The 15,876-nt window shown below is 37.9% G+C and overlaps 1 protein-coding gene across 1 annotated transcript in view; it reads right to left on the minus strand.

Annotated features, from left to right (window-relative positions):
• PCLO (piccolo presynaptic cytomatrix protein) overlaps positions 1-15,876 on the minus strand; it is a 411,647-nt gene that overhangs the window by 180,400 nt on the left and 215,371 nt on the right. The window contains exons 6-7 of the mRNA XM_029928192.1: positions 13,971-15,867; positions 11,593-13,607 (exon numbers count right to left, since the gene is read on the minus strand). Of these exons, the coding sequence (XP_029784052.1) occupies positions 11,593-13,607; positions 13,971-15,867 (3,912 nt within the window). The remainder of the gene's footprint in view (positions 1-11,592; positions 13,608-13,970; positions 15,868-15,876) is intronic.

Consider the following 15,876-nt stretch of genomic DNA (forward strand, 5'->3'; position numbering starts at 1 on the left):
AATTAATTTTTGACAAAGTAGGAAAGAGTATGCGATGGAAAAAAGACTGCCTCTTTAGCAGGTGGTGCTGGGAAAACTGGACAGCAACATGCAGAAGAATGAAACTAGACCACTCTCTTACACCATACACAAAAATAAACTCAAAATGGCTGAAGGACCTGAATGTGAGACAGGAAACCATCAAAACCCTCGAGGAGAAAGTAGGAAAGAACCTCCTAGACCTCCACCGCAGCATTTTCCTACTCGACACATCCCCAAAGGCAAGGGAAATGAAAGCAAAACTGAACTCTTGGGACTTCATCAAGATAAAAAGCTTCTGCAAGGCAAAGGAAACAATCAAGAAAACTAATAGGCAACTGACAGAATGGGAAAAGATAGTTGCAAATGACATATCAGGTAAAGGACTAGTATCTAAAATATACAAGGAACTCACCAAACTTCACACCCACAAAACAAAAAACCCAGTGAAGAAATAGGCAGAAGACACGAGCAGACACTTCTCCAAAGAGGACATCCCAATGGCCTACACGCACATGAAACGATGCTCAACATCACTCATCATCAGGGAAACACAAATCAAAAGCACACTGAGATACCACCTCACACCAGTCAGAGTGGCTAAAATGAACAAATCAAGAGTCTATAGATGCTGGCGAGGGTGTGGAGAGACGGGCACCTTCCTACACTGTTGGTGGGAATGTAAACTGGTGTAGCCCCTCTGGAAAACAGTGCGGAGGTTCCTCAAAAACTATCCATAGAACTCCGTTATGACCCAGCAATAACCCTGCTAGGGATTTATCCAAGGGATACAGAAGTGCTGATGCATAGGAGCACATATACCCCAATGTTCAGAGCAGCAATGTCAACAATAGCCAAAACATGGAAAAAGCCTAAATGTCCATCACCTGATGAGTGGATCAAGAAGATGTGGTATATATACACAATGGAGTACTACATGGCAATGAGAAAGAATGAAATTTGGCCCTTTGTAGGAAAGTGGATGGACCTTGAGGGTGTCATGCTAAGCGAAATAAGTCAGGCAGAGGACAGATACCATATGTTTGCACTCATATGTCTAACAGGAAAACAGGAGAAACCTAATGGAGGACCAGGGGGAGGGGAAGAGGGAGAGAGAGTTGGGGAGAGAGAGGGACGCAAAACTTGAGAGATTCCTGAATGCTGAAAATGAACTGAGCGTTGAAGGGAAAGGGGAAGGGGGAAAAAGAGGTGGTGGTGATGGAGGAGAGCATTTATGGGGAAGAGCACTGGGTGTTGTATGGAAACCAATTTGACAATAAACTATTTTTTAAAAAAGGGGGTGGGGAAATGGGTAATGGGAATTGAGGAGGACACTTGTTGGAATGAGAGTACTTTATGTTGTATGTAAAGTGGTGAATCACTGGAATCTACTCCTGAAGTCAAGACTACACTGTGTGTTAGGTAACGAGAATAAATAAAATAAAATAAATACATGAAAATAAAAATCTCTTTGTTGTTTATAGCTTCAGGTTAAATTAACTGAGGTAGTTCATTTAAAACTCCGTTTACCTTACCACATTTGCTCCTGTTCTCTCTTATTTTAAACTCTTCACGTAATTCAAGATATGGAACAGTACCAAGAGAAAACCCAATTAAATCTAGAATCTCATTTGATGCAAATGAAATTAATCTTGACTGAGTATGAGGGTGCAAAGAACACTAAGCTGGAATTGAGATTCCTCATTTTAAACTATTGTATAAAAGAAATATAAAGCCTATAGAAAATAAATGGCAGGAATCTCAACCAAGCAACTGCATATGAAAATATTTTTTGTTAATTCTATGAGGCCAGAAAATCATTAGTATTTCATGTAAGAATGTATATTGTAGATATGCATGTATATGCACACATGCCTATTATAAATGAATACTGTAGTCCTCCCTTATCCATGGTAGACATGTTCCAAGAACCTCAGCGAATGCCTGAAATCATGGATAGTACCAAACCCTATGTACTGTTTTTTCCTATACTTACATATCTATGATAAAGTTTAACTTGTAAGTTAGAATACGTGATTAGCTATAATAATAAATTAGAACAATTATAATAATATACTATAATAAAAGTAACATGAATGTGGTCTCTTCTCCCTCTCAAAATATCTTACTACACTCTATTTATTCTTCATCTCCTTGTGATAATGCCAGATGGAAAAATGCCTACACGACGGGATGAAGTGAGGTGAATGACAGGCATTGTGAAGAAGCATCAGGCTGTTAGTGACCATCTGACGATACCACAGAAGAAGGATCATCTACTTCCAGACTGCAGTTGGCTACAGTAACTGGAGCCATGAAAAGCAAAACCATGGATAAGGAGGGAGTACTGTAGACTGATGCTGAATATGATGATAAGACAATGTCATTCAAGTACTAAAGTCCATTGTGCTGTCTCTAAATACCTTATACCTCCAAGTATAGATTGACTTTTCCACATTTTTGTATTACAATTTTAGTTGTTTGCTAATATTTTTTCAGTAAGACCTAATGCAGATTAGAAATCTTAAATAATTAGCAATTATAAGAAATATATACAAATCTGCAAAGGTGTACGTGTTTATGTTAGGAGGAGTTGTATCTGTGAGATTAGGCATGTACTTTCATTGGAGAGTCTGTTACAAGTTGCACAACTATTCAAAAGAGAAACTGTAGTGAATTGATAAGAATTTAATACTATGCCCTCAAATAAATAATTCAGTAAAAAAAATGGGCAAAAGACACAAACAGTCACTTTTCCAAAGGAGACATTCAGATCGTTACATGACACATGAAAAGATGCTCAACATCACTCATCATGAGGGAAACCAAAACCACAAGGAGATACCACCTCTCGCCTGTCAGAATGGCTAAAATAACATCTCGGCAACAACAGATATTGGGGAAGATTCAGAGAAAGAGGGACAGTTTTGCATTGTTAGTGGGAATGCAAACTGGTGCAGTCACTCTGGAAAACAGCATGGAGGTTCATCAAAAACTTAAAAATCAAACTACCTTATGCCAGCAAATGTACTACTAGGTATCTGTCTAAAGGATAAAAAAGTACTGATTGGAAGGGGCACCTGTACTCCACTCTGTACAGCACTACTATCAATAACAGCCAAATTATGGAAAGGGCCTAAGTGTCCATAAACTGATGAACTGATAAAGAAGTTGTAGTTATAGTGTGTGTGTGTGTGTGTGTGTGTGTGTGTGTGTGTGTGTGTATGAAGGCATATTACCTGGCCATCCAAAATAATGGTATCTTGCTGTTTGCAACAACAGGGTTAGAAGCATAATGTATTCTGGTAAGCAAAACAAGTCAGAAGAAGATAAACATCATATGATTTTACTCATATGTGGAATTTACTCTGATGAACACAGGGGAAAGGAAGGGAAAATAACATAAAGACAGACAGGGAGATAAAACATAAGAGACTCTTAACTACAGAGAACAAACAGGATTGCTGGAAAGGAAGTAGTTGATGGATGGGCTGGATGATGGGCTTTAAGGAGGGCACTTGTTGGGATGAGCACTGGGTGTCGGATGTGACAAATCGGGGTTCTACTCCCGAAACCAACACTATACTGTATGTTAACTAACCTGGATTTCAATAAAAAGTAAAAAAAAAAAAAAAAAAGAAAAAAGAAAGAAAAGAAAAAAAAAAAAGAAAAACAAACAAACAAACAAATACTGTGGGGGCACAGTGTGACTGTTGATTTTGGCTCAGGTCATGATCTCATGGTCATAGAACTGAGCACTGAGCCTCTGGTGTAGGGCTCTATGCTGATAGCGCAGATGGCTCCACACTCACGGAGGGAGCTTGCCTAGGGTTCTCTCTCTCCCTTATTCCCTGTGCCTCTCTTGCTTCTGCTGTCTTTCCCAAAATAAACATTAAAAAAAAGAATCTAATACTATGACAATACACTTACATTAAAATTAATGTTAAATGATGTTCTGTGTTTTAAAACTGTGTCAGTATTATTAATTCATTATTAATAATTCTATTAATTAATAGATAATTAATAAAATTAATAATATCTACTAATCCATAGCCGCCCTGTGTTAAACTGGCAGGTCCGCATAGTTAAGTGTTACCTTTTTTTTTTTTTGCAAAGGTCTCTCAATCAACATTAGAATCATGAGTCTGTTTCTTATAATTATGCTCATCTGCAATTATTTAAATGCAGATGTCTGGTTAGGATAATAAAATTATCTGTTTTTTTTCTCCTTCAGTCTAAGAAGCTATGCTTTGAAATTAATCCTTACATATCAGCTACAGCAATGTTAACAAATTAACACTAAATTGATGAGATCAATTTAAAACCTTTCTGGTTTTCACTCACTGATGTTTATATATCTATATCTCTCTATATTTATATATGCATGTATGTATATATGTATGTATACATACATGTATATAAAATATAACATATAACATAATATATAATGTGTTTATATAATATGTATGATATATATGCAAACATTAGTTTTTATTTTTATAACCTAATAATTCCCATAATTATTTTACTGCCATTTAAATTGAAAAAGACTTTAAAATAGTATTTTCTATTTCAATTTTAAAACAGCCAAATTTTCAAATGCAGGATTTTAGTCATAAAGAAGTATCATGAGAAAAATATATTAATAATAAAGAGCTATAGAAAGAATAATTATGATGTACATAGCTAGTCTTTAATATATGACTAATCATTACTGAACACATAAATACCACCATTATAAAACAGGTAATTTTAGTTAGTTTTAGTTAGTTTTAATGGACTGATTTACTTTGTTTTTCAAAAGAGTAATAAAAAGCAATCTTTAATAAATATTAATTTTCAAATCATAGTAGGCCATCATAGTCATTGTTTCTTAATTCTGCATGTTCTGACAGAAATAAAACTTTTCACTTTAGGTTATGGAAATTACTTTCAGAAATACATATTAAAGGGTTCCAAAAATCTTAAAAATAGCTATCAAAATAGCAATCAGCGAAGCAAAACATATTCTTGTTAAAATCCGCTCATGCATACCACGTGCTTTGCTGGAGGATCCCGACCTACAGTCTAGAACAAAAGGATTTGAGGGGTGCCTGGGTGGCTCAGTTTGCTGAGTGTCTGACTCTGGATTTCAGCTGTATGATCTCACAGTCATGGGATCGAGTTCCGTATGGGCCTCTGGACTGGTCATGTGGAACCTGCTTGGGATTCTTTCTCTCCCTCTCTCTCTCTCTGCCCCTCACCCTCGTTCTCTCTCTTGAAGTAAATAAACTTTAAAAAAGGTTTTAATAAAGAGTTTGCCTTATTATTCAAAAAGCACTATACTTGTTCAAAATGTCTAGGAGTAGGAAGAAACAGCTTTAATATTCAGTCTATGTATTTTCAAAGCATAGAGACGTGATCATATTTTAAATGTAGCTTATTTTTAGAGCAAAAAGTGGTATGTATCACCACTGACAAAACATGTACCATTTCTGAAATACATGTCTTTTTTTTAAAAGAAATAATTTAAAATGTTATTTTTTAAGATCCAGAAATCTTTGAGTGAATTAGATCCCTTCTAGCTAAAAAAAAAAAAATCCTATGAGCTCACAGTGCTGTTTCTCCCAAAGGAGGTCACTTTCTTCCCTGATTTTGTAGAGAACATGATATATTAATCTTCCTTCATGAAGTTATTGGTTATCTGAGGCAATGATGTAAATCAGTCTCATTGTATATAAGACAGATAAAAGGCATGAGGAACACATTTTGGTGCTCTGGTTTATTTACCCAGAAGAATAAATTTAAAATGGTTATAGAGAAGAGGAATCCACTTTCTAGAGAAGCAGCATTATATATTTCATGAAATATGAAAGCCACATAGTTACTAGCATATTTGAGAATTATTTGTACCAACCCATAAAGTAAAGCTCTTTAATGACAGTTGGTAAATTCATGCCAAAGAAATAGAGAGATTGCTAAATGTCGATCTGAGAAAAGGAACTGAACATTACTGGATATCTACAGTTGCCAGACTTTGTGATGGGAAGGTAGTAAATGTTACTTCATTTAATCATTACAGATAGATATTTGATCATTCTACACCAATTTCCACCTTTATTTTTTTTAACTGTTTGGCTTCCATTAAGCATTCTAACTGAAGAAAGATTTTATTAATAAAAGTGAGAAAGTCATTGTGACCTTACTATCTTTCATTAGAAAGCATACTTCCTCTAGTGCTCTTTCTAAACTGTGATGAAACAACATCATTGTCAAGGTGTGTCTAAGTAGTCACACATTGCTTGGAAGCAATAAATTTTGACTTTGTTTTTGTTATGTCTCTTGAGAATTTTCCTAAGAAACAAACTGAGGGACTTAAGGAAAAAGGTAGTAATTTTCTTCCTTCTTTACTCAAAGTTAGAAATTTGTATTTGTAAAGGGAATTCACCCACAAGGTAAGACAGTTTGGTTACATAAATGTTATCAAAACACAGATTTTGGCTTTGGGGCCATGACTTTGATATGAGGATGATGGGGTCTGGAAAATGGAAAAATGTCTTATAGACTTTGGGGAACATTTATGTAACTCAATAAAATGATCTCAGATAATTCCCTGTTTCAGTTATGTACACTGTGCACATTATTTTGTGATTTTATGTTAATTAGTGCTAATTTTAATAGACTGAACATATAAGACATCTTAAGGGTTAGCATGAACTCAAAGTTCGTGCTAGAACACTAGCCATGCTTCTGCCCTAGAACTCCTATGTCAAAGACGTGATCCAAGTTTCATGATGGAAAAACCATATGTGAATTAAAGAATCTTACGCCACATAATTAATTGCAACAGGGTGGAAATAAAATAAAATTTAAATTTCAAGAAGGAAAATTTTATCTATCTATTGATCTATCGATCTACCAATCTATTGAGTGTGCATGAGGGAGAGAGGGGCAGAGGAAGAGAGAGAGAGAATTTAAGAGGCTCCATGCTCAGCACAAAGCATGCATGATGCAGGGCTCAATGCCATGGCCCTAGGATCATGACCCATGCTGAAATCAAGAGTTGGACATTCAATTAACTAAGCCACTCAGGTGCGTTAGGAAGATTTTACCCATAAGGAAGAATTCCGTAATAATTAAAGTGCTCCAAAAAGTTTGTGAGATAGTTACTAAGGAAAAAAATACGAGTATGGAAAGATGATCAAAAGCCAACCAACCAAGCAAAATAGTCCACAACTGCCTGTGAACAAATAAAAAGTACAATACAGTGTTTTAATACATATTTAAGCTTAACTGTATCTCTCTTCTCTCCCTCCACCATACACAGATGCAGACAATTATTTTGGCGTACTAATCCCTAATACTTCAGAATGTGAAACTATTTAGACACAGAGCCTTTACAGAAATAATCAAATTAAAAACTGAGTCACTGATGTGGAACCTAATTGAAAGGACTGGTGTCCTTATGAGAAAGGAAATTTGGACAAAGAGATGGACAGAGAGGGAAGACAATGTGAAAAGACAGGAATACTGCCATCTACAAGCCAAGGAGTGAGAGAGGCGAGGAGAAGCTTGGAGAGAGGCCTAGAAAAGCCCACAGAAGGAACCAGCACTGCTAATATCTTGATTTTGGACTTTCAGCCTCTACACCCGAGACAATAAATATCTGTTTTTTTTAAACCATCCAGTTTGTGGCACTTTGTATTGAGAACCCTAGCAAACTATACAGTTCATGGACAAGAAGAACAAAATGGTTTCAGTCAACCATGAACTCTGCCCTTAAGTCACCTAACACCTTTAGAGTTTACCACAGTGTGTGAAAAAGAGCAAAGAGTAAATGACTGAAATAAGGAGTGAATGAAAGCAATAATACATTTAAAAAATGAATAAACCTAACTGAGAGGAATTTAAACTGGAATTTTAGGGAGAGCAGAGGAAATGACAAGATAAAAAGACAGACATTGAGCATGGTCCTGAATTAGTAAAAAAAAAAAAAAATCAGAAAATGTTTAGTAAGTTTTGGAAGAGACTAATAGAAAACAAGAACTGTGAAGTTCAGAGTCTAATATTTTAATTTTGACCAGATCTTTGGTTAATTAAGGAACCAGATCACTGACCAGATCTCTCAGTGATTAAGACAGTAATCTACTCTGGGTTTTGTTCCTCATCTATAAGGTAAATGGACTGCCTAATAGCTTAACACCATTCAACGTGTGTTTAGTGTGTCTGTCAGATGTCTTCCCTAAAAGTCAACAAAGTGGAAGTCACACTTTAACCAAAGGAGATATCATTTTACATTATCAACAGGACTTGTTAGGATGGGTCTAAATTGTGGCAGTGAAAAAGTACATGACCAGAGTCTTTTAATACATGTCTTTTCCCCTTGTTTTTATGCTTATACTTCTCCTTTTAATACATTTATTCAATAAATATTGAGTACCTCTTTTGTGCCAGGCACTATTCTAGGCACTTGGGACTATAGAGCTACAATCAAAGCAAAATTCCTACTCTTAGAGAGATTACGTTTTACTGGAGAAGACAGATGGTATTTGATTAAATATATGTTAATAAACATAAAATTTAAATATATAATTATTTATATAAATTAAATATATAACAAATAAATATATAATATATAAATATATAAAAATACATATATATAATGCAGAAGATGCATAATGGGGATTTATGATGATATGAAGATTTATTTAGAGAATAGGGTAAGAAGATCCTCTCCATGGGAAGTAAAACTTAAGCAGAAACCTGTACAAAGTCATGAGCCAGACAAAGATCAAGGATAGAGAGATCCCAACACAGGTCCGGGATGGGGAAGAGGTTAGCACTTTCAGCAAATGGCAAGGTCAGTGGTAGGAGCAGAGGAAGAGGGGGGGCAAATGTGAGTAGTGACTGAGGAGGCTGTGAGACAGGCAGAGAAGAGATCATAAGGGTCCATGTTTAGAAATTTCTAATATATTTCAAATTTGATGAGGATCTACTGGAGAGTTTAAGCTGTGGAGTGTGTGACACACTCTGCCATATATTTTAGAAAATGACCATAGGTACAGTTTAAAGAAATGACCATATAGAAGGCAAGAGTGGGGGGAGTCCAGGGACTAGATAAGAGTGTAAAGAAAAAATAAAAACAAAAAGATGGTGGCTTTGGTCTGATCACCTGATGGCCAACAGGAAGTAAATCCAAACTCTAAGTCAGCGTATTAGATTCCCTATGACATACATGTTCCTTGCTGTTTTCCCAGTTTCACTTAGAGTAAAACTCTTCCTCTTCCTTTCTGTTTATGTCTGCTCATCAGTCTGAACCTTTGCATATCATGTTTCCTCTGTTTGGATGGGCCTCCATTTTTCTCTTCATGGTTTGACAGACATTTCATCTTCATGTTTCAGAATCTCCTCTCTGAAACATTTCCTGACACTTCCAGAAAAAGGAGATATTTCCACAGAACCGCATATAGAACAGAACTTCTCTTGCATGCTATGTTACTATGCTATCTTATGCTATACTGTCTTGATGGCACCTGAATGGTGGGATTCTTTTCAACTTTACTAGACTGAGACACTTAACATTGTGTAAATTAATGAGCTAAACTTCTTAAATTAAACCTATATCCCTACAAATATCACTTAGAAGATTATTCTTTCAGTACAACTAATCCATCCTTATAATTAAAAAATTAATTTCGCTTTTAAAACATATCGAGAAATGGGCAAAGAAACAAATTATAAAAATCACATAATAGAATCAAAGTGTCTAAAGTGCCAAAAACATTGCCTGTAGATAAAATGGTCTAACCTGTGCAGGAAATAAAGCAGTATCTTTGAGTTGGTATACAATTATTCCTTATTAAATTACTGAGTTTGGCCAATTAGAAAAAGGAACCACTGAACTGTGTGTCAAGGTTCACTACATCTAGGATTTTTCCTAGAAATTATTTAGTATTTCTACCAAACTTCTTTTATGATTAATCAGTATCAGCACCTATAACACAACTCACATAACTCAATTTATCTTTCATTTCACACTTCCAAATCTGAAGTGAATACTCTGGGGAAAAAATACTGACAACTTCAATCTCTTCTTTAATGGAGTTCATATGAATTAAGGGTACTGGGCCATATATTAAATTAATGATCAATATATCAACTGGAAAACCTTATTCTTTCTAATGATGTAACCCTTAGTATTAATTTAAAGTACTATCAAAAACGACATTTCCAAGTTTCCAAAGAAACTAGTGAGGTGAATTTATATGCTACTGCTAGAAAAACAAATACCTATCAATACAGCGGTGTTGAAAATCACTTCTCATAATAGATATAACTCTAGAAAGAAAGCCATACAAAAAATAATTCTCTGTAAATTGAATGAAATCTCAATGCATTAGTGGTTTCCTGACTTAACAGTTAATGACCTCTGTCTCCCCAGATGAAGACAATTTTACTTTTAGAGTATACTGTTTCAGAAAATACATAATAACAAAATGCCACTATGAAACTAGAAAATGGACATGAATTTGTAATTTTTAAATATTCCTATCAAGATGTCTATTTACCTATAAATGGAGTAATCATCATACTTAATGGCATATTTTTCAACCCATGGTCAATGCTTAAGGCTAGTGGAATTATAGTAATATCTCAGAAAAACTTAGCTATAAGCTTCAGGGTTTGAAGATCTGGAGTTCAGAAACCAGTAAATTAATGAAACTTTTAATGTGAACATGAATCTTGTTTTAAACTGAACTATCATATTTATCGACAGTCTTCTAAAGAGTTATGTATTAGATTTTTAAAGTAGGATACACTTTTAATAGCTGATTATTAACATCTCTTACTAGTTCAGTGAGAGAGATCTTTACAAATGTGTAAACCTAACTATATCTGTTTTTCCTTTGTAGCATACTCATATATTTTAAATAATTAATCCCTATTATTAAAAAAACATAATTTTTTTGTTTCTGTAAGTGCTAGGACTAAGGCTTACCTGAAATTATATCAAGAAAGTTGTCAGAAAATAAATAAGCATGAATGAACTATGAAATCATATTACACTTTCATCTGCCTTCCCTAGAAATGTTTTCTTTTGAGGAGTAAATGTTCTAAGCCCTTTTATGGAAACATTCTGGCTGGAAGATGAAATTACATTGATGATCCCCAAGGACCTTCCTGCTAAAGAATTTCAGGGTCTAAATTTAAGGGCATCCTTTGCCTTCCTTATTTGTTCATATTCAGGATTTATTCCATCATACTTGAAAATAGGTTAATTATGCCCACCAAAATCACAGTTTGCCATTGACATTGGGGAGATTTCAAGATTAGAACAAAACTTGTAATCTCATTAGTCATAAAATAATAAATTTCTTTCTCATTTTGCCTCATGTAAGATGTCTTCTTCTTTTGGTATTTCTAAATGGATGTAGACTTTTCTGTTTTTCTCCGAATTTCTAATAAACTAGTCCTTACGAAACTTTAGTATTTGGTTTCTAAGTTACCAGGAGCCTAAACACCTCCTCAAGTCTGCACACACATGGTTAACATCAACTCATCTACCGTCTTCTAACTGAAAAGAATCAGTCTTACCGTGTAGCCCTCGGTATACTGAAAAGGAGCCCTGGAACTTTCATCTGCTGTTGGACTCAGAGGCTTGGGGTCAGACATGGACCGCTGCATCATCTTGGCTGTTTTAGGACTTGCCGGGGGCACTTTAGCCATATCTGGATGCAGTACTTTCTGAGGACTTATATCATCAGGGAGGGGTTTTTCATAAGGTACAAAGGCTGATTCTAAGGCTTTGCCTGGTGAAAGTGGTGAGATGGGTGAATAAAGGACTTTTGGAGATTTGGGTGGGGAAGGAGCCAGCTGTAATGTGGAATCTGCCCGAAGGTGAGATGAGTAACCAATCTCTAAAGGTGTTGGGCGTTTCTTGTCTTTGGGTGGAGATGTGGCACTCAGATATTGAGGACTCTGTGTGTCTGAATCTGCTTCTGTTTGACATCCTAAACTGCCCCCTTTGTAAGTCTTTTCAGGTGCTGAAATGTGTTTAATTATTTCTACCTTGGCATCCACGCGTGCCCGTACGGAAGGCGTTCTTATGGTTCCAACTGGTTCAGTCTGCACAGATATCTCTGCTACTGTTTGAACTGCTATACTGGAGACTTTGGAAGGGGGTTTGGTCTTGTCCGCCTCTGTAGTGCTGTCTCCATATTTCCCTACGCGAGTTTTCCTCCTTGCTCTAGCAGGCACGTCCCATTCATCCTGATCTTCGTCATCAGTTTGGACACTCGTATCAACACTCTTTTTGGTTCTCCTCCTCCTACTCACATAACTCCGATCGGCTGCATCCTCATCGTCAGTTTGTACACCACTGTCCACTATCTTTTTAAAGCAGCGGGGATCATCTGTCATATTTTCCCCGATCTCATCATACTGTCCACGGACTTTCGCCGCAGAGCTTCTCTTTTTGGGTGGTTTCTCATCTTTTACAACCACATCTGTTAGAGGTATTTCTGAAACAGTACTCAGGATGCCAGGTGGGGCAATATACTGAGTGACGCCATCAGACTGCACTGTGTACCATCCTTGGCTCTGGGGTATTTCAATCGCCACGACGGCTGAAGCTGTGGTGGTTGCATCTTCAGTTGCCCAAAACTGGCCACCTTCTGGAGCAGCATACTGACCTTCCAAAATTGCCTGCTCCGTAGTGGTTTGTGGAGAAGCAGTTCCAGAAGGGTCATAGTTATACTGGTAGATCTGGCGAATCTTTTGCTCCTCTAGCTGCTGGTGAAGCTGTTGCTGCAGCTGTTGGATCTGCTCGAGCTGTAACTGTTGCTGAGCTAATGTCTCCTGCCTCATCATGAACTGGGCTTGCCGCTCTTCTTCCTGCTGATACAGAAGGTGCTGCTTCATAGACTGCAGTTCCTCCAGCTTTTTTTGAACCATGATCTTTTCCTGTTCTCGGAACCGTTGAATTTCCTGACGTTCCCACTCTAATTCTTCAGCAAAACGTTGTTGCTTAATTTTCTCCAGTTCTAAGAGCTCACGCTCTAAGTCAAACTGCTGCTGTTGTTTGTCTTCTTCGGGGACAATTAAAATAGCACTTTCATCTCCCACCACTTCAGAAAACACTTCAGATGCTGTGGTTAAAGTGGGAACGGAGTCTATTGTCTCAGCAGTAAGGGTTTCCATTGTCATAGTTTGCAAACTGGCATTGATATCAATTCCAGTTGCTGCAATGTCTGTTTCAGATGCACCTGTTGTTAGGAAATAGGACCTAGGCATTGGCTGGCTCTGATGCAGCGCGGATAATGAAGTCACCGTGTCAGCTGTGTGCACTCCAGACAAATCCCTCACCGTGGTGCTGAAAATGGAGCCAGGTTGCGTGGTGATAGCAAATGTGGAGGGAATCGGAGTTGCTACTGAGGAATAGACCACACCATTAGATGTCCTCAAAACACTCCCCACACCATACTGTGATCCTGGAGGTGGAGTCATTCTCGCCGTGGAAAACTGTGGGGTACTAATCCCAACTTCTGAGATGACTTGTCGTGTTTCTGGATATGGACCTGCAGTCTTGCTTGAATAATCCATTACCTCACCTGAAATACAGGGCAGAGTTATAGTCCAGTTCCCAGAATGAATGATGCTTTTTGGGTTTGAGAGCCCTCTCAGTCTTGATGAATATAATGAATGGGATTGCATGCAAATCCACAGGTTAACCTAATTGGATGCGGAATAAAAGCAATGTTGAACATGCAGGCACATGCAGGTGATTTTGGGAAGAACAAATTAAAAAATGAAGAAGCAAAAGTGCATATGTACTCCAAAATATGCTGCCAAAACATCCAAAGAAAGAAAAAAGGTAACAAAATTGGAAAAGGGACCATATTTTCATCCTGAAATGAGATGAGGGATACCATAATGACATTTCAAGGAAAGGTCTGCTGCCACATCATACTGACCTGTAGTAATTCTCCCTGAAGTTAGATCTACTGCTGTATCAGTTCCTCCAGAATAATCAAAAGCATTCTTACTTTTATAGAAAAAATGTCCAGCTTCTGCTAAATTAGTGTCAGACATGGAAGGTTTCATTCCCCCAATCCCTCTATAACCAGAAGGCCCTGATCGGTCATATTGATAGTGGTCATCCCTATAACCAAAACGATCCTCAGGAAGAGTAGTTGCGGGCTGTTGTGCTGTGCAGCTTCTTCCAAAAGGTAACTTATAAACCATATCACAGCATACAGCTCTTCTTCCTGCAGTCAGATCAACAGGCTTTTCATCATCTTCTATTATTTTGGTCACCACACCGGATGTAGATTCATCCATTGTTACAACAGTTCTGTGAGACTTGGTTGTACTGAGATCCACTACTTCCCCATCTGTGATTACCTGGGATGGGATGCGATCAGTCCATCCATTTGTGACTCCAACAGGAGGCGCGGTAACAGGTTTTGTAACAGCCAATGTCATCGGGTGTGCTGATGTACCTAAAGACAAGTTTATTGGTGCATCCTCCCTAACTGCAGGAAAGGCTTGGCCACTCGGTATCCTGTATGGGGGCTCAGCATGCTTTGATGTAGTAAGCTGGAGTGGTGTTGTTGTTGCATGTTCTATACCCACTAGGCTTTCTGTGCCCATGGTGTAACTTGAACTAGCTGCGCATGTGACAACAGTCACTGGCTCAGTGACCAGGGACATCGGCATTACTACTGATGAAGTTGCACTGAGATTTATAATAGAGGGTTGGATGGCACTAATTTGTCTCCCATAGATTTCATGTGTGGTGGTCTGCCTTTTCATATCCATTGTGGAGGCAGAAAGATCCATACACTTTTCAGTTACTTTAACTTCTACTTTTGGTACCGTACGCAAATCAATGGCATCACCAACAAGTGGCAACTTTCCATTTTCCTTATGCTGATGTTTCTCTAAATGTAGGCTATCTAGAGCAAGAGGCTCCGGAGGAATTGGTATAGAGACACTGCTGAGACCAACACTAGGGAGTGCACTTCTGGCTGCTGAAACCTCAGTCTTGGAAACTTCAGTTGTGAAAAACTGTGTAGCTGAGGTTGGGGCTACTTGAAATGAAGATAACGTTGTGACAGGGACAGTAGAAAATGTCTCCAAAGCTCCTGACATGTACAAACTCCGTTCTGAAGAACTGGGCATTCCTGCAGTTGTTATAGGAGGAACTACAGAAAACACTGGTTCAATGGAAATCAGATCTTTGGGGGGTGATCCCAGAGGCCAACTGGTAATTGCTTGACTAGCTGAAGAATCTGTTGGAGTCCCGGGTTCAGATGGCAATGTGATAACCACGTAGGTTTCCATGAGGGATTTGGAATATCTTGGTGAGGACTTGTTAGAGTGAGGGGACGCTGGGGAGGTAGGGGAAGGTAATTTATAATCTGCTGAAGTCACTAAATTTAATGTCATATTTGAAGTTAAAGATAGACCTGTTGGCTTGGGGTGTGTATCTGTTGATTTTTGTGTAGTTACTGGAAGCTGAGGGACTGCTGGCTTAGGGGCAATTGGAGGTTTACTTGGCTCAGGTCTATGTGTAAAGACAAGTCCAGATGGGATGGAAGATGGTTTAGGAGGAACAGGAGGAGGTGCAGTGGTACATACTTTTGTTACAGGTAACCCATTACTTCTTGGAATAGCTGTGACCTCTACTGTAGTAACAGAATCAACTAGAGGTGTAGCTGTAGTCATTAGAGGTGCTGGCGCTGTAACTGTTAACTTTTTTTTAGGATGAATGGTTGGCTTAGGTGAGGTTGGTGGAGGAAGAGGTGGAGGAGGAGGAGGGGGAGGAGGAGGGGGGGGGGGGGGGGGGGGGGGGGGGGGGGGGGGGGGGGGGGGGGG

This window comes from Suricata suricatta, chromosome 2 (assembly GCF_006229205.1).
Source record: "Suricata suricatta isolate VVHF042 chromosome 2, meerkat_22Aug2017_6uvM2_HiC, whole genome shotgun sequence".
Lineage (NCBI taxonomy): Eukaryota > Metazoa > Chordata > Mammalia > Carnivora > Herpestidae > Suricata > Suricata suricatta.